The sequence below is a fragment of the Bombina bombina genome, chromosome 2 (genome assembly GCF_027579735.1).
Source record: "Bombina bombina isolate aBomBom1 chromosome 2, aBomBom1.pri, whole genome shotgun sequence".
NCBI lineage: Eukaryota > Metazoa > Chordata > Amphibia > Anura > Bombinatoridae > Bombina > Bombina bombina.
This window is the reverse complement of record NC_069500.1, coordinates 771,284,408-771,308,495: the sequence shown is the minus strand read 5'-3', so window position 1 is coordinate 771,308,495 and position 24,088 is coordinate 771,284,408. Positions and strand designations below refer to the sequence as shown.

Here is a 24,088-nt window from a genome sequence, read left to right as displayed (position 1 = left end):
AATAGGTACTCACTGTTCCTGAAGTCCTGCGAGAAGATCTTCTTCTTCCAGACAGAACCATCATCTTCTATCTTCATCCGGAGTGAAGGCGGCGCAGAGCGGTGTTCCCAATGCCTGGATCCTCAGCGGCGTTCCTCGGCTGCATGGAGGCTCCTCTTCTTCCGATGTCCGTCGTAGACTGAAGATTAAATCCAAGGTACCGCAATCAATTTGGGGTACCTTGCATTCCTATTGGCTGAAATTTTAAAATCAGCCAATAGGATTAGAGCTATTGGAATCCTATTGGCTGTTCAAATTAACCAATAAGATTTCAGTAGCTCTCATCCTATTGGCTCAATTCAAAATTTCAGGCAATAGTATTTTTTAGAGGTAAAAGAGCTGTTTAACTTAGGGCAATGCCCTACAAAAGGGCTATTGGTAGTTTAGATTAGGGGGTGTTTTTATTTTGGGGGAGCTTTTTTATTTTCATAGGGATTAGGTATAATTTTTTTTATTTTTGATAATTTTGTTTATTTTTTCTGTAATTTTAGACTTTTATTTTTAGTTTTTTTATGTTAGTTTTTTTATTTTAATTGTAATTAAGTAGTAATTGGGGTTAATTTTGGGGGTGTTAGGTTAGGGGGCTTAGTAATTGGTTATTTGCGTTGTGGGGGTGGTTGGCGGTATAGTGGTTAATATATTAGGGTTATTGCGATGTGGGGGGTTGGCGGTTTAGGGGTTAATATTTTAATTACGTTACATGCGGATTAGGGGTTAATAACTATTTTCCGATGTGGGGGTGACGGTTTAGGTGTTTAATACTTCGTGTGGGAGGTTAATTTTTTTTTTTTAATACTTGCGGGTGGTTACGTCTATTAATTTTTATTTCTTGTCGTCGGTTACGTGTGTTTTAGTTATTTTGTGCGGGCTGTTTGCCTGTTTTTTGTTGTTGTTTTTTTTTAAGGCTTCAGGTTTGCCTAGGCTGCATCCAGGTGGATTCCAAAAATAGCAGGGTGGGGAAAGAATCCACCTGCAGTGGATTCTTTCACCACCCTGCCATTTTCGGAATCCACCTGGATGCAGCTTTGCTGGATCCAGGTGGGTTCTTTTGGCTGCGCGCAGATTAGTTACAAACGCGATTATAGTATAGGAACTGTTGTTAGGAAAGGTTAGTGTAGGTTGTATGCATCCCTGAACAGAAGAGTCTTTACATGAAGCTTTCAAAACTAGGTGAGAGTCTTGTGGAGCGAGGAGAGAGTTCCACAAGATGGGAGGTAGACTGGAGAAGTCCTGTAAACGGGATTGTGAGGAGGTAACAAGAGAGAAGGAGAATCGAAGGTCGTGAGCAGAGCGAAGGCGACGGGAGGGAGAGTATCTGGAGACAAGGCCTGAGATATAGAGGGGAGCAGTTCAGTTGAGGGCTTTGTATGTCAGAGTCAGAATTTTGTGTTTAATCCTGGAGACAAGAGGAAGCCAGTGAAGGGATAGGCAGATAGGTGCAGCAGATGAAGAGCGACGTGTAAGGATGATGAACCTGGCAGATGCATTCATTATGGTTTGTAAAGGAGCTAGACGGCAGCTAGGGAGATCAGAGAGGACGGAGTTGCAGTAGTCAAGGTGGGAAAGGATGAGAGTGGATTAAAATCTTAGTTGTGTCTTGTGTAAGGAAATGTCTAATTTTAGAGATTGTTTTTAAGTTGGAAGCAGGAGGATTTAGTCAAAGCCTGAATGTGAGGCGTGAAGAAAGATCTGAGTCATGTGTGACCCCAAGATATTGAGCATGCGGGGTAGGGGTAATGATGGAGTTTTCAACAGTTATAGAGAGATGGGGGGTGGAGATTTTTGAAGAAGGGGGAAAATAAGGAGCTCCGTTTTGGAGAGATTTAGCTTGAGGTAGTGAGAGGACATCCATGAAGAGACGTGAGAAAGACAGTTAGTGACACAGGTTAGCAAGGAAGGAGATAGGTCTGGAGCAGAGATGTAGATTTGAGTGTCGTCGGCATACAAATTACATTAAAACCCGTGGGACTTTATTAGGGAACCTAATGATGTTGTGTAGATTGAGAAGAGAAAGGGACAGAGGGCAGAGCCTTGCTGTACCCCACCGAAATGTTAACGGGCAGAGGAAGCCCCAGAGAAGGCTAAACTAAAGGTACGGTTACACAGATAGGAAGAGAACCACGAGAGGGCTGTGTCACAAAAGCCAAAAGATTGGAGGGTTTGGAGCAAAAGAGGGTGATGAACAGTATCAAAGGCTGCAGACAGATCAAGGAGGATAGGCAGAGAAAAGTGGCCTTTGGATTTTGCTGTAAGTAGGTAGTTGGTAACCTTAACAATTGCTGTTTCTGTGGAGAGATAGGGGCGAAATCCAGATTGCAGTGGGTCAAGGAGGGAGTTTAATGTAAGGAAATGGGATATACGTGCATATACTAGCTTTTCAAGAAGCTTTGAGGCAAGAGGGAGTAGGGAAATAGGGCGGTAGTTGGATAGGGAGGTTGGATCGAGAGAAGGTTTTTTGAGGATAGGTGTGACTAGTGCATGTTTTAGAGATGAGTGAAATATACCAGTTCTGAGGAAGAGGTTGAAAATGTTTGTGAGCATAGGGGTCAGGGTAGAAGAGAGGGAAGGGAGTAGCTGTGAGGGGATGGGGTCGAGGGGACAGGTAGTGAGGTGAGAGCGCAGTATAAGTGCAATTTTGTAACATTCATGTTTCTAAAAAATATTATTATATTGCTATTAAATATATATGAATGCAAGAATAAAATATTGTATTAAAGCATTTTATTGTTTTAGTATATCCCTTTTACGTTCCAATATTTAAGAGACATAAAATCCAATTTTTTTTTTAGCTTTTTAAAGGAACAGGAAACCCAACATTTTCTTTCATGATTTGCATAGAACGTAAAATTTGAAACGACTCTTTAATTTATTTCTATTACCAAATTTGCTTCGTTCTCTTGTTATCCATTGCTGAAGGAACAGCATTGCACTACTAGCAGCTAGCTTAACACATCTAATTAGCCAATCACGAGACAAATGTGTGCAGCTAGCTGCCACTAGTGTAGAATATGTGCATATTTTTTTTTAACAAGGGATACCAAGAGAACGAAGCACATTTGAAAATAGAAGTAAATAGAATAGAAGTCCTAAAATGACATGTTTAATTTTGATTTGTGTGTGTATGTATATATATATATATATCCAGCTGCTTCACTACAATGAGCTCCTGCACATGGTATTGAGTTTTATGGTTATGCCCTTAGCCTAAAGGACGTCTACAGACATTTACTTTTCACTTTTTCAGGACACTATAAGTTTACAACTACTCCTGGCTTATCTGCAACCCAGAAATAAAATAGGAGTCATCATTTGGATTGTTTATATTAAATCAGGGGATTTGGGACTGCGCTTTACATGTTATAGTGCTAAGCTTGTTATTTACACCTAGTCCTAGATTAATGGCATTTGTTTTATGAATATATGTAACTATTTACAATTTTTAGCAGATCACTTGCTATTGCTGATTATATGTACTCTATAGATAAATGTGTAAATGTCCTGTTACTGATATATAGTCTTTAACTCTGTTGCCTTTTTTTTTTTTTTTTTTTTATATTTTTAATTAACTGGAATATGTACTAAATTCAATGGTTGTTTACTATTGCATATAGATATTCAAGATATTTTTATGTCAGAATGAAGTCCAGGCTTACTTTAAGAGGCCACTTGCATTGGTGGAGAGCTAACAAATAGAAATAGCCCACCTTGGTAAAATTGGCAAAACCCTACTTATGCATCTCAGGCACCTCAACACCATCTGAGCGCCTCTTCTCTGCTTCAGGCAAAATAGCTTGCAAAAAAGAGAGCCACCCTCAGCCAGGAGCACGTGGTTATGTTGACATTTTTGCATTTCAATGCAAAGTTTCTGAAAGAGTGAATAACAGAATGTTCTAAACAGTGATAATCTACCTATTGCTAGTTCTACCTCTTTTCAAACAGTTTGTGGTTTTGTTTTGCTTAATTATAAAGAATTGTTCTGCTGCTTAAAAAAATTGGACCAACAGTTGTGTTAATGTAAAGTTTTAGTCTGAAGTTTTTTTTTTTAACTTTCAGTATATGGATTTTAATTTTAAATTTAGGAAAAAAAACAGAATTTATGCTTACCTAATAAATTACTTTCTCTTGCGGTGTATCCAGTCCACGGATTCATCCTTTACTTGTGGGATACTCTCATTCCCTACAGGAAGTGGCAAAGAGAGCACACAGCAAAGCTGTCCATATAGCTCCCCCTCTAGCTCCACCCCCCCAGTTATTCGACCAAAGGTTAGGAAGAAAAAGGAGAAACCATAGGGTGCAGTGGTGACTGTAGTTTAAACAATTTTTTTTTTACCTGACTTAAATGCCAGGGCGGGCCGTGGACTGGATACACCGCAAGAGAAAGTAATTTATCAGGTAAGCATAAATTCTGTTTTCTCTTGCAAGGTGTATCCAGTCCACGGATTCATCCTTTACTTGTGGGATACCAATACCAAAGCTTTAGGACACGGATGAAGGGAGGGAACAAGACAGGTACCTTAAACGGAAGGCACCACTGCTTGCAAAACCTTTCTCCCAAAAATAGCCTCCGAAGAAGCAAAAGTATCGAATTGGTAAAATTTGGCAAAAGTATGCAGTGAAGACCAAGTTGCTGCCTTACAAATCTGTTCAACAGAAGCCTCATTTTTGAAAGCCCATGTGGAAGCCACTGCTCTGGTAGAATGAGCAGTAATTCTTTCAGGAGGCTGCTGACCAGCAGTCTTATAGGCCAAACGGATGATGCTTTTCAGCCAAAAGGAAAGAGAGGTAGCAGTCGCTTTCTGACCTCTCCTCTTACCAGAATAGATAACAAACAAAGAAGATATTTGTCTGAAATCCTTAGTTGCTTGTAAATAGAACTTTAAAGCACGAACTACATCAAGATTGTGTAATAGACGTTCCTTCTTCGAAGATAGATTAGGACACAGAGAACGAACAACTATTTCCTGGTTAATATTCTTGTTAGAAACAACTTTAGGAAGAAAACCAGGCTTGGTACGCAACAACCTTATCTGCGTGGAACACCAGGTAAGGTGAATCACACTGTAAGGCAGATAATTCTGAAACTCTTCTAGCAGAGGAGATAGCTATCAAAAACAAAACTTTCCAAGATAACAACTTAATGTCTATGGAATGTAAAGGTTCAAACGGAACCCCTTGAAGAACTGAAAGAACTAGATTCAAACTCCATGGCGGAGCCACAGGTTTATAGACAGGCTTGATTCTGACTAAAGCCTGCACAAACGCTTGAACGTCTGGTACCTCTGCCAGACGCTTGTGTAACAGGATAGACAAAGCAGATATTTGTCCTTTTTAAGGAACTAGCTGACAATCCTTTCTCCAATCCTTCTTGGAGAAAAGACAATATCCTGGGAATCCTAATCTTACTCCATGAGTAACCCTTGGATTCACACCAACAAAGATATTTCCGCCATATCTTATGGTAGATTTTCCTGGTGACAGGCTTTCTAGCCTGAATCAGAGTATCTATAACTGACTCAGAGAACCCACGCTTTGATAGAATTAAGCGTTCAATCCCCAAGCAGTCAGACGTAGAGAAACTAAATTTGGATGCTTGAACGGACCCTATATCAGAAGATCCTGCCTCATTGGCAATGTCCATGGTGGGACAGATGACATGTCCACTAGGTCTGCATACCAAGTCCTGCGTGGCCACGCAGGCGCTATCAGAATCACTGAAGCCTTCTCCTGCTTGATTCTGGCAACCAGACGCGGGAGGAGAGGAAACTGTGGAAAAACATAAGCCAGATTGAAGGACCAAGGCGCTGCTAGAGCATCTATCAATACCGCCTTGGGATCCCGGGACCTGGACCCATAGAGAGGAAGTTTGGTGTTCTGATGGGACGCCATCAGATCCAACTCTGGAGTGCCCCATAGCTGAGTCAGCTGGGCAAATGCCTCCGGGTGGAGTTCCCACTCTCCCGGGTGAAAAGTCTGACGACTTAGAAAATCCGCCTCCCAGTTGTCTACTCCTGGGATGTGAATTGCTGAGAGATGGCAGGAGTGATCCTCCGCCCACCTGATTATTTTGGTTACTTCCATCATTGCTAGGGAACTCTTTGTTCCCCCCTGATGATTGACGTAAGCTACAGTCGTGATGTTGTCCGACTGAAATCTGATGAATTTGGCCGCAGCTAGTTGAGGCCATGCCTGAAGAGCGTTGAATATCGCCCTCAGTTCCAGAATGTTTATCGGGAGAAGAGTTTCTTCCCGAGACCATAAGCCCTGAGCTTTCAAGGAGTCCCAGACCGCACCCCAGCTAACAGACTGGCGTCGGTCGTTCAATGATCCACTCTGGTCTGCGGAAACATATTCCCTGAGACAGGTGATCCTGAGACAACCACCAGAGAAGAGAATCTTTGGTCTCCTGGTCCAACTGAATTTGAGGAGACAAATCTGCATAATCCCCATTCCACTGTTTGAGCATGCATAGTTGCAGTGGTCTGAGGTGTATCCGAGCAAAAGGGACTATGTCCATTGCCGCTACCATTAGTCCGATTGTCTCCATGCACTGAGCTACAGATGGCCGAGGAATGGAATGAAGTGCTCGGCAAGTAGTTAAGTTTTAACTTTCTGACCTCCGTCAGAAATATTTTCATTTCTACCGAGTCTATCAGAGTTTCTAGGAATGGAACTCTTGTGAGGGGGGAGAGAGAACTCTTTTTTACGTTCACCTTCCACCTGTGAGACCTTAGAAAGGCCAATACGATCTCTGTGTGAGATTTGGTTCTTTGGAAAGTCGACGCCTGAATTAAGATGTCGTCTAGGTAAGGCGCCACTGCTATGCCCCGTGGTCTTAGAACCGCCAGGAGGGACCCTAGCACCTTTGTGAAAATTCTGGGAGCAGTGGCCAACCCGAAAGGAAGAGCCACAAACTGATAATGCTTGTCCAGAAAGGCGAACCTGAGAAATTGGTGATGATCTTTGTGGATAGGAATATGCAGATACGCATCCTTTAGATCCACGGTAGTCATATATTGACCCTCCTGGATCATTGGTAAGATTGTCCGAATGGTCTCCATCTTGAATGATGGGACTCTGAGGAATTTGTTTAGAATTTTGAGATCCAGGATTGGTCTGAAAGTTCATTCTTTTTTGGGAACCACAAACAGGTTTGAGTAAAACTCCAGTCCTTGTTCTGCAATTGGAACTGGGTGGATCACTCCCATTGTAAGCAGATCTTCTACACAGCGTAAAAACTCCTCTTTCTTTGTCTGATCTGTAGACAGACGAGAAATGTGGAACCTTCCCCTTGGAGGAGAGTCCTTGAATTCTAGAAGGTATCCCTGGGCTACAATCTCTAATGCCCAAGGATCGTGTACATCTCTTGCCAAGGCCTGAGCGACGAGAGAGATTCCGGTCCCGGATCGGGGGCTACCCCTTCATGCTGTCTTGGTGGCAGCTGCAGGCTTTTTGGCCTGTTTACCCTTATTCCAGCCCTGGTAAGGTTTCCAGGTTGCCTTGGGCTGTGAAGTGTTACCCTCTTGCTTTGCAGACAGAGCGGATGAAGCGGGGCCCTTCCTGAAATTGCGAAAGGAACGGAAATTAGCTTTGTTCTTTGTCTTAAAGGGCTTGTCCTGAGGGAGAGCATGGCCTTTTCCCCCGGTGATATCTGAAATAATCTCTTTCAATTCCGGCCCGAAGAGGGTCTTTGAAAGGAATGTTCAAAAGCTTGGATTTAGACGACACATCGGCCGACCAGGACTTTAGCCATAGCGCCCTGCGCGCCAAAATGGCGAAACCTGAATTTTTTGCTGCTAACTAAGCTATTTGGAAAGCGGCGTCAGTGATAAAAGAATTAGCTAGCTTTAGAGCCTTAATTCTATCCATAATTTCCTCATATGAGGTCTCCGTCTGGAGCGAGTCTTCCAGCGCCTCTAACAAGAAAGCAGCTGCAGTAGTTACAGGAATAATGCAGTCAATAGGTTGGAGAAGAAAACCTTGTTGAACAAAAATTTTCTTAAGTAAACCCTCTAACTTCTTATCCATAGGGTCTTTAAAAGCAGAACTGTCTTCAATTGGTATGGTTGTGCGTTTAGCAAGTGTTGAAATAGCCCCCTCCACCTTAGGGACCGTCTGCCACGAGTCCCGCACAGGGTCAGGTATGGGGAACATTTTCTTAAAAACAGGAGGGGGAGCAAAGGGAACACCTGGTCTATCCCACTCCCTAGTAACGATATCCGCAATCCTCTTAGGGACCGGAAACGTATCCGTGTAAACCGGGACCTCTAGGTACTTGTCCATTTTAAACAATTTCTCTGGGATCACCAAAGGGTCGCAGTCATCCAGAGTAGCTAATAGCTCCCTAAGCAAAACGCGGAGGTGTTCTAGTTTAAATTTAAAAGCCAATGTATCTGAATCTGTCTGAGGAGGAACCCTTCCTGAATCAGAGACTTCTCCCTCAGACATCAAATCCCTCGCTCCCACTTCAGAGCGTTGTGAGGGTATATCGGATACGGCTACCAAAGCTTCAGAATGCTCATAATCTGTTCTTAAAACGGAGCTATCACGCTTTGCTGGTAACACGAGCAGTTTAGATAAGAAGGCTGTAAGAGAATTATCCATGACTGCCGCTAAGTTTTGTAATGTAAAAGTGTTAGACGCACTAGAGGTACTAGGCGTCGCTTGCGCGGGCGTAACTGGTTGTGACACTTGGGGAGAGGCAGACGGGCTTCCTTCGTTACCTTCAGTCTGAGAATCATCTTGGGCCACATTTTTAAGTGCAACAATATGATCTTTAAAGTGTATAGACATATCAGTACAAGTGGGACACATTCTGAGAGGGGGTTCCACCATGGCTTCTAAACACATTAAAAAAAGGATTTTCCTTAGTGTCAGACATGTTTAATAGATTAGTAATATATACAAGCAGGCTTGGAAATCACTTTAATCAAATAAAAAACACAATTTGAAAAAAACGTTACTGTGCCTTTAGGAAATAAAAAGAGCACACAATTTTACAAAACAGTGAAAAATGCAGCAATTTTCCTGAAATTTTCACAGTATGTACCTAAAGCCTTAATAAGATTGCACCACAAGTTTCAAAACGATTAACCCCTTAATACCCAAACCGGAGCAGCCTAAAGCCAACACCCGGTTAAAAATAGTACAGCACCTTGCCACAGCCTTGCTGTGGACCTACCTGCCCTTAGGGATCAGATTTGGGGGAATATAGCTTCTATAAGGCCCTCAAACAGCAGCAGGACCCTCCATGTGAATCAGCATGAACTTCTCTGCAAATCTAACTGCTCATCTGAGGCGCAAAATTAGGCCCCTCCCACTCTACTCCGGAAGTTGTGAGGCCTAGTAAATCACTCTTAAGTGCCTAAAAACCAGCCATGTGGGTAATAACCCCAGAAAGAACCCCAAAGGGACTTTCAAAGTGTCTACAAACGATATTTTTCTTGAATAAACAATCGATTGCCCTGAATCAGTATCAACCAGCATAATTAGCCCTGTTATGTAAGCATTCAATTCCTTACTAAGTCTGTGAACATAGCTTACCCTCCCCTTGTGGGGATATTGTCAGTCTCTTCTAGCATTATCTCAGTCTTGTCTAGAAATAAATGACTGAACATACCTCATTGCAGATTACCCTGCAAACCGTTCCCCCCCAACTGAAGTTTTCTGGTACTCCTCAGTCCTGTGTTGGAACAGCAGTGGATTTTAGTTACAACATGCTAAAATCATTTTCCTCTCAGCAGAAATCTTCATCACTTTTCTGCTATAGAGTAAATAGTACAAACCGGTACCATTTAAAATAACAAACTTTTGATTGAAGATAATATAAACTACAATTCTAACACCACATTCACGTTACCCTCCCGTAAAGAGACCCTAGTGCTTAGAGCCAGCAAAGAGAATGACTGGGGGGTGGAGCTAGAGGGGGAGTTATATGGACAGCTTTGCTGTGTGCTCTCTTTGCCACTTCCTGTAGGGAATGAGAGTATCCCACAAGTAAAGGATGAATCCGTGGACTGGATACACCTTGCAAGAGAAATATTTATTTATTTTTTATCCGATTAATCTAAAAAATAATATTTCGATTAATCTATTATGAAAATAATAGTTGTGTATATATATATATATATATATATATATATATATATATATATATATATATATATATATATATATATATATATATATATATATATATATATATATATATATATATATAATTTGATAGCTAACTCAAAAAACCAAGGCTTTATTTCTGTTTAAATGGAATGATGGGAAAAATGCTAAACATTCTTCAGTATTTTTTTTTTTCTCTCTGAATTTCTTGGTCCGTAAGCGGTTAAACACATAGTTAAAGCCAGCTCCAATGAAGCAGTGCACTACTGGGAGCTAACGGAACACATTTGGTGAGCCAATGACAAGATGCATATGTGTGCAGCTACAAATCACCTGCTAGATCCCAGTAGTGCATTGCTGCTTTTGAGCCTATCTAGTTATGTTTTTCAGCAAATGTATCAAAGGAACAAAGAGAAGCGGCCTATGGTTTTGGAATGGGATTTCCAACAAGCTGATATAGGTGTGATGGTCAGGTATCCTCATACTTTTACCCATACAGTGTATTCCACTGTCCACCAATAAAAAACAGTAGTTATGTACTAAACAAAAGTAGGCCCAGTTGTCACAATCATGCACTTCTTGTTAGTTTCAGCAATGTATAAAATGTTTATTGTTGAAAGTATAACATAGAATTATTTATACAATATATATTAGTTATTTTTCTTCATTTTTTTTTGGATACATTGGAAAATTGTTCATATTCCACTTTCTCCCAGAGTGGCTTGGGTTAATATTGTTATCTTCTTTTTTTTTTTTTTTTGTGAATTTAGTGTTTTTTTCTCTCTCTTACCTTGTCTCTAGTCATTTGCTCTCTTAAGGTATCTTTATAATTTTTGTATCAACAATCATTGGTGGAAAATCATTATTTGCAATAGCAGTGGGCATGCTGGGTAGTTTAATTATGAATTATTGTGTTTGTATAAAACTATATATAGCTATTAGTTGGAGGTTAGAATGAATATACATGTGTTTTTAAATATGTTTTATAGTTTATCATTAGCACTGATTCATATTAGTTAACTAAACTACTTGGCACATGTGCAAATAACAATTCATGCTCAAATCCTATATATGTGTATTAATTTGTGATTGGTTATGAAGGGTCTTTTTGTTCTTGGGGCCAAGGCTGTCAGTGAAGAGAAAAAAATTATTAAACAATGCATTCACCTGACCAAAAAAGCTGCATAGTTCACTGCAAAATTCTTCTCAGATATGAAGCTATATTATCATGCAGCTTCAGAACGTTGAATTTTAAATAAAGTAGATTTTTTTTTTTTTCTGACAAATGTTAAACTTTACTTCATGTATGTATCATGTGACAGCCATTAGCCAATCGCAGACTCGTATGTATACACTGTGTGAACTTTTGCACATGCTCAGTAGGAGCTGTTGCCTCAAAGTATCCATATAAAAAGATTGAGCACAATTTGATTATGGAATTAATTTGAAAAGCCTTTTTAAATTTGCATGCTCTATCTGAATCCTGAAAGTTCAATAAAAATTTTTTTATTGTAAGTTGTATTCAAATGTTTAAAGTTTACTGTTACTTTAACTTTTTTATCTCCCAGGGTTAATGGATTTCACAGTTACAAAATATATTACAGTAAATGTAATTTAACCCTTCTCTTTCTTTCAGGTATAGGGGGCAGACGATTTGCTTCTGCCCCTGCCAAACCGGTAAAAACCAATGTGTATATTCTTCAGCAAGAAGAAATGATAGCAAAGAAGAAGCGGGAGATTGAAGAAAAATTGCAGCAACAGGCCAAACAAGCACTGCTGAATACTGCGTCCCAATCCACAAAGTAAGTTCTCCGTTGTGTTAAAAATGCACACAATGCGTTTTATTTCTACAATCTATAATGATAAAACACAAGTTAGGAAATAATCAACATAGATTGACATAAACAGTTAAACAATCAACAAAACTCCATATCACAAAATATATCATTAAAGTTACGTGAAACCCACAATTTTTATTCTGTGATTCTGATTGGGTGAGCCAATAACTAGGCATATATGTACAGCCACCAATCAGGAGCTAACTCCCAGAAGTGCATTGCTACTCTTGAGCCTACCTTGGTATGATCTCTTGTCTGAATCCTGAAGGTTCAACTTTTACTTTACTGTCCTTTTTAAAAACGGAACTTATTTTAGGTCTGTTCCTCATTTTTATCCACTACAGGTGGGTTTATTGTAAATTTTTAAGATGCCTGAAAAGTAAAGAAAAAACAGGGTGATCTCCCTTGGTTAACACTGTTTTAGTATAGAAAAAAATTAAAGGGACATGAAACCCCAACATTTTTCTTTCATGATTCAGATAGAGAATACAGTTTTTAAAAAGTTTTCAATTTACTTCTATTATCAAATTTGCTTTGTTTTCTTGTTATTCTTTGTTGAAGAGATATCTAGATAAGTAGCAGTGCTCTTACTAATGTATAACATTCTTACAAAACTGCTTCCATAAAGGGCGGCAGACACCTGCACACTCCTAAACGTACCTTCTTGCTTTTTAACAAAGGATAACAATAAAAAGGAAGAACATTTGATAATAGAAGTAAATTGGAAACAGGGACATGAAAACCCATTTTTCTTTTATGATTGAGATACAGTTTTAATAAACTATTCAATTTATTTCTGTTATCAAGTTGACTTTGTAGGCTCATGTCTAGAGTGCTATTAGCAGTGTTAGCAGTTTTGTTAAAAAATACTTTTTTTCTTTTGAGTCTTGCTAGATGTTTTATATGAATAAATTAATGATCTGGTAATTTGATTAAAAAAGTGTAGACCATACTGATTTACTGTGTAAATTTGTCATGAATCTGACAATCCAAGAGTGTATTTATATATTTGTCTGCAAAAATCCTGGTGACTTTTTATTTTATTTTGTGAAATTGGTATTGATCTTCATTTCTTTGCACAATATACTTGAATATGGATCTTTGAATTGTATTGTGACCTGGCAAAATCCAGCTTTTACTAGTTTCCTTTGAGGGCTCAACAAACCCAGGGGCCATAGATTCCCTGGCTCCTAAAATTGTATCTTTGGCTCCTAAGTTTTTTGGTTTACTCTCCATATAGCTAAATACAAATACCACTGGTTCTTAAAAGTATGTCTGGCTCCTAAATATTCATACTGGCTTCTAAATTTCAAACATATTTGTTGACCTCCGGTATGATTTGTTTGGTAATGTTACAGTACTTGGGTATTCAGAGTAGAGCATTATGTACAATGCCACAGGGACAGTGTTATTTTAGTTGCTTGTGGCTTCAAACGTCTGGGCAGCATTGTTAGTATTTGGAGCTATGGTAAAGAAACAAATGCAAAAAAAATTAGTTTTATCTATTTGGTCAAGGAGAGTAGCGCAAGTCTATAGCTGGGTCAAGGAGATGCACTTTTTTTGTCAAGCGAGAGGATTGATACAGATGAAAGAGAGCAACAAGTGAGCAAAGCTACAGAAACTTCAGATTCTGAAACCTCCATCAGTAATGATAAGTGGACAGTTGAATGGACTAAAAACAAGCAGAAAGGGCAGCCTGAATAAGCCACAGAAAAGAAGAGGGCTGTGAAAACCAGGGCAGCCTCGCCTGGTAGTACTTTCAAGGAGAGTTTGGCTGAGAGTATGGCTTTCTTTACAAAGGCCATATCCGGCTGCTTTGTGCAGACAAGCATTTCAGGTCATAATGGCGAACCTATGTAGAGGTTAGCAGAAATCAGTGGTGTGGTAGATACTGGCAAACTTTACCAACTTGGAACCAAGCAAACAAACAAAAGTATCTTGGCCCTCCCTGGTAATACTTACAAGTGAACAACCCTCCTCCAAGGGGTGTGGACAGAATTGACCACTACCCTAATGACCTGTATAAAGGTAGCCAGCAAGCACCACCCCTACCTCTTCCTAGTTCTGTCCAGCCACATGGCAGTGATTTATGTTATTAAGGCATTTTGCTGGTTATCCTATCTTTTTATGGAGTATTTACCTTTATGCATTAGTGCATGCTACCTCCAGCCCGTAGTTCCCAAAGTCCGCTAATTATAAGAGATCAGACTATTAGGTCGTCATCTGAAAAAAGGTTCATAGCCAGTTTCTTATGCATGCCAAGAGTTGTAACTGTAAAGGAAAATACTGGCAAAGCAATAGTGGTACAACAGTCTCATTAGTCTCACTAGCTTACCCAACTCCCATTCTACTTGTAAGACTGACCAAACTGCTCATTTTTTCTCAGATATGTCCAGCATAAATACTTCACCAGGGTCCCAGTTTAATTGTAATAGGTCTGTGTGATGAATAACACTTGGAAGTAATGAGGTCACTTGTTTGTGACCATGTTTGTCCTTGAGGTAAAATGTCAACTAGGATTCTCCTGGGTGTATATTTCTTAGCCTCTTGAATTAATATAATGGTTGGTTGAGTTAACACGATGTCGCCTTCATCACACCACAGTAAAACAAGGTTGCTTACAATTGTACTTTCTGTACGCTCAACCACATCCTCCTTTTCCTCAACTGCGGACTGCTCAGTATCCAATTCTGGATCCTCCTTATAACTGTACGGGGTAGTTGAGTACTGGGGCTCTAAAGCAGGTTGAGTAGTTAGCTGGGGAGTATAGCCGTCCCTGGGTTTAAATGCCATATGCAGTGTTTCTTTGGGAGCAGCATAGTGATCCGTGATTAAACAGTGTAGCTCCTCTAGGATGCCAGTAGCAATCTGGTCCTGTGTAGAAAACGTTAGGCGGCACATAAAATAGAATAGCGATATAGGCAGTGATTTGCAAGATAACACTGCTAGTAAGATCCTTCCTTTTACATTTATATATTTATATATGTGTATGTGTATATATATGTATGTGTGTGTGTGTGTATGTATATATATATATATATATATATATATATATATATATATATATATATATATATATATATATATATATATATATATATATATATATATATTATATATATATATATATATATATATATATATATATATACACACACACATACACACACACACACACACACACACACACACACACACACACACACACACACACACAGTTGTATGCAAAAGTTTAGGCACCCCTGACAATTTCCATGATTTTCATTCATTTATAAATAATTGGGTGTTTGGATCAGCAATTTCATTTTGATCTATCAAATAACTGAAGGACACAGTAATATTTCAGTAGTGAAATGAGGTTTATTGGATTAACAGAAAATGTGCAATATGCATCAAAACGACAGGTGCATAAATTTGGGCACCCTTGTCATTTTGTTGATTTGAATACCTGTAACTACCTAGCACTGATTAAAGGGACATAAAACAAGTTGGGATAGAGACAAAATATAATATGTACATTAATTACTTTACCTGCAAATTTATACTGCAGTGCCTCGCCATTAACCCTTTTTTTAAGTTTCTGAATTGTACAGCTCTAACTCCCCCCACACAATTCTTTTTATGGCTGTACCTATATCCATTGTTGGTTTGGTAAAATACACAAATGAATAGGGATTATCTGCTGGAGCATGCCTAGAAGCTTGTGAGCTCAGTTGAAATACAATGTCTGTGTCTAAACACTGATAAGAGGGGTGGAGCACAGTGTCCAGACAGCATGGCTATTTTAAGTATTTTTGCTTATTTTTGAAAATTATTTTAAAATACTTCCCAACAATTTTTAAACAATTTTTTTTTATGCAAACTATTTTTACTTGATTAGCCTTTTTAGGATAGGCACAGATCTCAACCTGTTTTATGGCACTTTAATTGGAACACACAGTTGGTTTGGTGAGCCCATTAAGCCTTGAACTTCATAGACAGGTGCATCCAATCATGAGAAAAGGTATTTAAGGTGGCCAATTGCAAGTTGTTGTTCTTTTTGACTCTCCTTTAAAGAGTGGCAACATAGGGGGCCTCAAAACAACTCTCAAATGACCTGAAAACAAAGATTGTTTAACATTATGGTTTAGGGGAAGGCTACAAAAAGCTATCGCAGAGATTTGAGCTGTCATTGTCCACTGTGAGGAACATAGTGAGGAAATGGAAGACCACAGGCTTCATTTTGGAAGAAGGTACTGTGGACTGATGAAACAAAGATTGAGTTATTTGGTCATAACAAGGGGTGTTATGCATGGCGGCAAAAGAACACAGCGTTCCAAGACAAACATTTGCTACCCACAGTAAAATTTGGTGGATGTTCCATCATGCTGTGGGGCTGTGGGGCCAGTACCGGTAATGGGAATCTTGTTAAACTTGAGGGTCGCATGGATTCCTCTCAATATCAGCAGATACTTGAGAATAATGTTGAGGAATCAGTCACAAAGTTAAAGTTACGTCGGGGCTGTCAGGGGTGCCTAAACTTTTGCATACAACTGTTGATATACAGTCGTATGCAAAAGTTTTGGCACCCCTGACAATTTCAATGATTTTTAATTATAAATAATTGGGTGTTTGGATCAGCAATGTCATTTTGATCTATAACTGAAGGACACAGTAATATTTCAGTAGTGAAATGAGGTTTATTGGATTAACAGAAAATGTGCAATATGCATCAAAAAAAATTAGACAGGTGCATAAATTTGGGCACCCCAACAGAAATATTGCAAAAATATTTAGTAGAGCCTCCTTTAGCAGAAATAACAGCCTCTAGACGCTTCCTATAGCCTGTAATGAGTGTCTGGATTCTAGATGAAGGTATTTTTGACCATTCCTCCTTGCAAAACATCTCCAGTTCAGTTAGGTTTGATGGTTGCCGAGCATGGACAGCCCGCTTCAAATCACCCCACAGATTTTCAATGATATTCAGGTCTGGGGACTGCGATTGCCATTCCAGAACATTGTACTTGTTCCGCTGCATAAATGCCAGAGTAGATTTTGAACAGTGTTTTGGGTCGTTGTCTTGTTCAAATATCCAGCCCCGGTGTAACTTCAACTTTGTGACTGATTCATCAACATTATTCTCAAGTATCTGCTGATATTGAGTGTAATCCATGCGACCCTCAACTTTAACAAGATTCCCAGTACCGGCACTGGCCACACAGCCCCACAGCATGATGGAACATCCACCAAATTTTTTTGTCTTGGAACGCTGTGTTCTTTTGCTGCCATGCATAGCGCCCCTTGTTATGACCAAATAACTCAATCTTTGTTTCATCAATCCACAGCACCATATTCCAAAATGAAGCTGGCTTGTCCAAATGTGCATTTGCATACCTCAAGCGACTCTGTTTGTGGCGTGTGTGCAGAAAAGATTTCTTCCGCATCACTCTCCCATACGCTGATTTGTTGAACGATGCACAGTGACATCATCTGCAGCAAGATGATGTTGTAGGTCTTTGGAGGTGGTCTGTGGGCTGTTTTTGACCATTCTCACCATCCTTTGCCGCTCCAATATTTTACTTCTGGGCTTAACAAGAACTATGCCTGTGGTCTTCCATTTCCTCACTATGTTCCTCACAGTGGACACTGACAGCTTAAATCTCTGCAATAGCTTTTTGTAGCCTTCCCCTAAACCATAATGTTGAACAATCTTTGTTTTCAGGTCATTTGAGAGTTGTTTTGAGGCCCCCATGTTGCCACTCTTTATAGGAGCGTCAAAGAGAACAACAACTTGCAATTGGCCACCTTAAATACCTTTTCTCATGATTGGATGCACCTGTCTATGAAGTTCAAGGCTTAATGGGCTCACTAAACTAATTGTGTGTTCTAATTAATCAGTGCTAGGTAGTAACAGGTATTCAAATCAACAAAATGACAAGGGTGCCCAAATTTATGCACCTGTCTAATTTCGTTTTGATGCATATTGCACATTTTCTGTTAATCCAATAAACCTCATTTAACTACTGAAATATTACTGTGTCCTTCAGTTATATGATAGATCAAAATGAAATTGCTGATCCAAACACCCAATTATTTATAAATGAAAATCATGGAAATTGTCAGGGGTACCTAAACTTTTGCATACAACTGTGTGTATGTGTTTGTATATATATATGTATGTATGTATATTTATATGTGTGTGTATATATATATATATATATATATATATATATATATATATATATATATATATATATATATATATATATATATATATATATATATATATATATATATATATATATATATAGTTTTCCTCTAGAATTTACAGAGTTAAAGGGATAGTAAACGCCAAAAATGTTATTGTTTAAGAAGATAATCCCTTTTATTTACCATTCCCCAGTTTTGCATAACCAACACTGTTATAGAAATATAATTTTTACCTCTGTAATTGCTTTGTATCTAAGCTTCTGCTGACTGCCTTCTTATCTCATATCTTTTGACAGACTTGCATTTCAGGCAATTAAAGCTGACTCTTAAATAACTTCATGTGCATGAGCACAATGTTATCTTTATGAAACACATTAAGTAACGCCCTCTAGCTGTGAAAAACTGTCAAATGCATGTAGATAAGAGGCAGTCTTCAAGGGTTTAGAAATTAGCATATGAGCCTACCTAGGTTTAGCTTTCAACTAAGAATAACAAGAGAACAAAGCTAATTTGATAATAAAAGTAAATTAGAAAGTTGTTTGAAATGACATGCCCTATCGAAATCATGGAAATTTAATTTCGACTTCACTATCCCTTTAATTTATACTACAGATTGTGTTTTTCCATGAAAAGTTAATTCTGTTAAATTTGATTTTTGCCCTGTGTGATTTTGTCTAATTTATTTTTAGATTCAAGAAGTTTAGAATGCAGCCTTATGTTTTTGTCTTTTTTTTTATTGTTCATAAAATGTCAGCATTTCTTAACCAAATGTAATTGTTGTTGTTGTCTTTGATCAGTTACTGACAGTATAGAATCTAAGAGTTAGAGCTAATTTGAGTAGTACTGTTGCTTTGTTAACTTTTTCATGATCAGTACGCACTTCTTTCTTTTGCAAATGTATGTCCCTGTGTGCGTAAGCTGTTTGTCAAATAAATGTATACATTTTTAAGGTCGGAGTACTGTTTTCAAGATGTATGTATTGATGGCAATATGTGAATATATTAGAAACAGCAGTAAATCTAATACTTATGTAAACATAAGTATTAACACATGATATTTTATGTATTTAGCATTGTACTTTAAAAATGTTTGCTTTGTTTCATCTAATTTATGGTGGAGGCTTTGGCTTCTAAAATCTGACGTGTATATGTCTTTACCTCTGATTCTGTGCATTTATCAGCCTCTGCTAAGGGGCTGCAATTTTTAGATTCTGGTTTCATTTTTTACCCTTGCTGCTTGTAAATCACATGTTTTAAAGGGACAGTCAAGTCCAAAATTAACTTTTATGATTCAGATAGAGCATGCAGTTTTAAGACACTTTCCAATTTACTTAAAGGGACAGTCAACTCCAAAATAAACTTTTATGATTCAGATAGGACTTGTTATTTTTAACAGCTTTCCAATTTACTTAGTTGAAAGCTAAACCTAGGCTCATATTCTAATTTATTAGACCCTGGAGGCCGCTAGATACAAGGTAATTACAGAAGTAAAAAGTGTATTTGTATAATTGTGTTGGTTATGCAAAACTGGGGAATGGGTAATAAAGGAATTATCTATCTTTTTAAACAACAAAAATTCTGGTGTTGACTGTCCCTTTAAGCACACAAGGGCATACATTTGCAAAAGAAACAAATTTTACAGTCTTTTTTTTTTTTTTTTCTTTCTTCCACTTTTTTCCACCTTTTATTGTGGTGACATGGAGTACAGGAAAATAGCCAACAGCAGCTACGTTTTGGGGTTGATCAGCCTTAATCATGCTAAAAATCCTAATAGCACCTGTGTGCTTAAAGTTAAAGGGACAGTATACACTCATTTTCATATAACTGCATGTAATAGACATTACTATAAAGAAAAATATGCGCAGATACTAATATAAAAATCCAGTTTAAATCTGTTTAAAAACTTACTTAGAAGCTCCCAGTTAAGCTCTGGTAAAAAGGTTACTGGAACACCCACTGCAAGTAGGAAATAGCAGACCCTCCCCCTTCCTTTGCAAATGAAAAGACCCTTTACACAAACAGACGCAAACTGGAGTAGGTATACATCGGTATCCTCCTAAAACTTTGGGTCTTGGTTAGGAGTCTGAAAATCAGAGCAATGTTATTTAAAAATAAGCAAAACTATCCATTTATAAAAAACAATAAAAAGCTGTATAGGCTATTTAAATGGATCATCTACAAAACATTTATGCAAAGAAAAATCTACTGTATAATGTCCGTTTAACTCTTTCAGAGACCACCCTACCTCTACTTAAAGGGCCATAATACCCAAATGTTTAAACACTTGAAAGTGATGCAGCATAGCTGTAAAAAGCTGATTAGAAAATATCACCTGAACATCTCTATGTAAAAAAGAAAGATATTTTACCTCAAAAGTTCCTCAGTAGCCACCTCCCATTGTAAAGGATTTCTAAGCAGCATATTAGTATGTCTGTCCCGGGACAACTGAAAGGATGAGCTTCATGCACTCTCATATTATTTCACCAATCAGGTAAAGGAAGCTTACTATGAAATCTCATGAGAGTTAAGTCAAATCTCATGAGATCACAGTAAGAGTTCATGACCTCAGCACTGCTGATGCTGATTGGCTGCTGTTCATTTCTTCATTTTTATTTTTTTACCTGCAGCTGGGAGCAGGTGAAGTATAACTTTTTACACAGAACTTACTCTGCTGAGCTGAGGAGATTGTGAGGTAAAATATCTTCCTTTTCTTCTGTTATGTGTGATCAGTCCACGGGTCATCATTACTTCTGGGATATAACTCCTCCCCAACAGGAAATGCAAGAGGATTCACCCAGCAGAGCTGCATATAGCTCCTCCCCTCTACGTCAGTCCCAGTCATTCTCTTGCACCCAACGACTAGATAGGATGTGTGAGAGGACTATGGTGATTATACTTAGTTTTTATGACTTCAATCAAAAGTTTGTTATTTTATAATAGCACCGGAGCGTGTTATTACTTCTCTGGCAGACTTTGAGGAAGAATCTACCAGAGTTTTTACTATGATTTTAACCGGAGTAGTTAAGATCATATTGCTGTTCTCGGCCATCTGAGGGAGGTAAAAGCTTCAGATCAGGGGCCAGGGGCAGATGAATCTGCATTGAGGTATGTAGCAGTTTTTATTTTCTGAATGGAATTGATGAGAAAATCCTGCTATACCGTTATAATGACATGTATGTATACACTTCAGTATTCTGGGAATGGTACTTCACCGGAACTACTCTGTTAAAGGTCACTAATCTTTTTAATAAGTATTATATCATGTTAAACGTTTTTGCTGGAATGTAGAATCGTTTACATTGCTGAGGTACTGAGTAAATAAATGTTTGGGCTTTATTTTCCACTTGGCAGTAGTTTGTTTTGAATTGTGACAGTTTCGTTTCTCTTCACTGCTGTGTGTGAGAGGGAGGGGCCGTTTTTGGCGCTCTTTGCTACGCATCAACAATTTCCAGTCAGCTATTATTATTTTTCCTGCATGATCCGGTTCATCTCTGACAGATCTCAGGGGTCTTCAAACTTCTTGAAGGGAGGTACATTCTCTCAGCAGAGCTGTGAGAATTTTTTATATTGACTGTGGATAAAGACGTTACTCAATAATTTTTATGTCAAATTTAGTTATGTTATCTTACTAATGGGAACAAAACCTTTGCTAAAAGTTGTGTTGTTTTAAAGTTGATGCTATAACTGTTTCTCAGTTCATTATCTCAACTGTCATTTAATCGTTTAAGTACCTCTTTGAGGCACAGTACGTTTTTGCTAAAAAAGATTATAACCAGGTTGCAAGTTATTGCTAGTGTGTTAAACATGTCTGACTCAGAGGAAGATATCTGTGTCATTTGTTCCAATGCCAAGGTGGAGCCCAATAGAAATTTATGTACTAACTGTATTGATGCTACTTTAAATAAAAGTCAATCTGTACAATGTGAACAAATTTCACCAATCTGCGAGGGGAGAGTTATGCCGACTAACTCGCCTCACGCGGCAGTACCTGCATCTCCCGCCCGGGAGGTGCGTGATATTATGGCGCCTAGTACATCTGGGCGGCCATTACAGATAACATTACAAGATATGGCTACTGTTATGACTGAAGTTTTGTCTAAATTACCAGAACTAAGAGGCAAGCGTGATCACTCTGGGGTGAGAACAGAGTGCGCTGACAATACTAGGGCCATGTCTGATACTGCGTCACAGCTTGCAGAGCATGAGGACGGAGAGCTTCATTCTGTGGGTGACGGTTCTGATCCAAACAGATTGGATTCAGATATTTCAAATTTTAAATTTAAATTGGAGAACCTCCGTGTATTACTAGGGGAGGTCTTAGCAGCTCTCAATGATTGTAACACCGTTGCAATACCAGAGAAACTATGTAGGTTGGATAAATACTTTGCGGTACCGGCGAGTACTGACGTTTTTCCTATACCTAAGAGATTAACTGAAATTGTTACTAAGGAGTGGGATAGACCCGGTGTGCCGTTCTCACCCCCTCCAATATTTAGAAAGATGTTTCCAATAGACGCCACCACTCGGGACTTATGGCAAACGGTCCCTAAGGTGGAGGGAGCAGTTTCTACTCTAGCTAAGCGTACCACTATCCCGGTGGAGGATAGCTGTGCCTTTTCAGATCCAATGGATAAAAAATTAGAGGGTTACCTTAAGAAAATGTTTGTTCAACAAGGTTTTATTTTGCAACCCCTTGCATGTATCGCGCCGATTACGGCTGCGGCAGCATTTTGGATTGAGTCTCTAGAAGAGAACCTTAGTTCATCTACGCTAGACGACATTATGGACAGGCTTAGAGTCCTTAAACTAGCTAATTCATTCATTTCGGAGGCCGTAGTACATTTAACCAAACTTACGGCTAAGAACTCAGGATTCGCCATACAGGCACGTAGGGCACTGTGGCTAAAATCCTGGTCAGCTGATGTTACTTCTAAGTCCAAATTACTTAATATACCTTTCAAGGGGCAGTCCTTATTTGGGCCCGGTTTGAAAGAAATTATCGCTGACATTACAGGAGGTAAGGGCCACGCCCTACCTCAAGACAAAGCCAAAGCTAAGGCTAGACAGTCTAATTTTCGTCCCTTTCGGAATTTCAAAACAGGAGCAGCATCAACCTCCACTGCACCAAAACAGGAAGGAGCTGTTGCTCGTTACAGGCAAGGCTGGAAGCCCAACCAGTCCTGGAACAAGGGCAAACAGGCCAGGAAACCTGCTGCTGCCCCAAAGACAGCATGAACCGAGAGCCCCCGATCCGGGACCGGATCTAGTGGGGGGCAGACTTTCTCTCTTCGCCCAGGCCTGGGCAAGAGATGTTCAGGATCCCTGGGCGCTAGAGATCATATCTCAGGGATACCTTCTAGACTTCAAATTATCTCCCCCAAGAGGGAGATTTCATCTGTCAAGATTGTCAACAAACCAGATAAAGAAAGAAGCGTTTCTACGCTGTGTACAAGATCTGTTATTAATGGGAGTGATCCATCCGGTTCCGCGGTCGGAACAAGGACAAGGGTTCTACTCAAACCTGTTTGTGGTTCCCAAAAAAGAGGGAACTTTCAGACCAATCTTAGATTTAAAGATTCTAAACAAATTCCTAAGAGTTCCATCGTTCAAAATGGAAACTATTCGGACAATCTTGCCCATGATCCAAAAGGGTCAGTACATGACCACAGTGGATTTAAAAGATGCTTACCTTCACATACCGATCCACAAAGATCATCACCGGTATCTACGGTTTGCCTTCCTAGACAGGCACTACCAGTTTGTAGCTCTTCCATTCGGATTGGCTACGGCCCCAAGAATCTTCACAAAGATTCTAGGTGCCCTCCTGGCGGTACTAAGACCGCGAGGGATTTCGGTAGCTCCGTACCTAGACGACATTCTAATACAAGCTTCAAGCTTTCAAACTGCCAA

General features: G+C 39.1%; 1 protein-coding gene across 1 annotated transcript in view; it reads left to right on the top strand.

Moving 5' to 3' along the window:
• SUGP1 (SURP and G-patch domain containing 1) overlaps window positions 1-24,088 on the top strand; it is a 197,269-nt gene that overhangs the window by 8,158 nt on the left and 165,023 nt on the right. Inside the window, exon 2 of the mRNA XM_053702919.1 lies at window positions 11,789-11,954. Within this exon, the coding sequence (XP_053558894.1) occupies window positions 11,789-11,954 (166 nt within the window). The remainder of the gene's footprint in view (window positions 1-11,788; window positions 11,955-24,088) is intronic.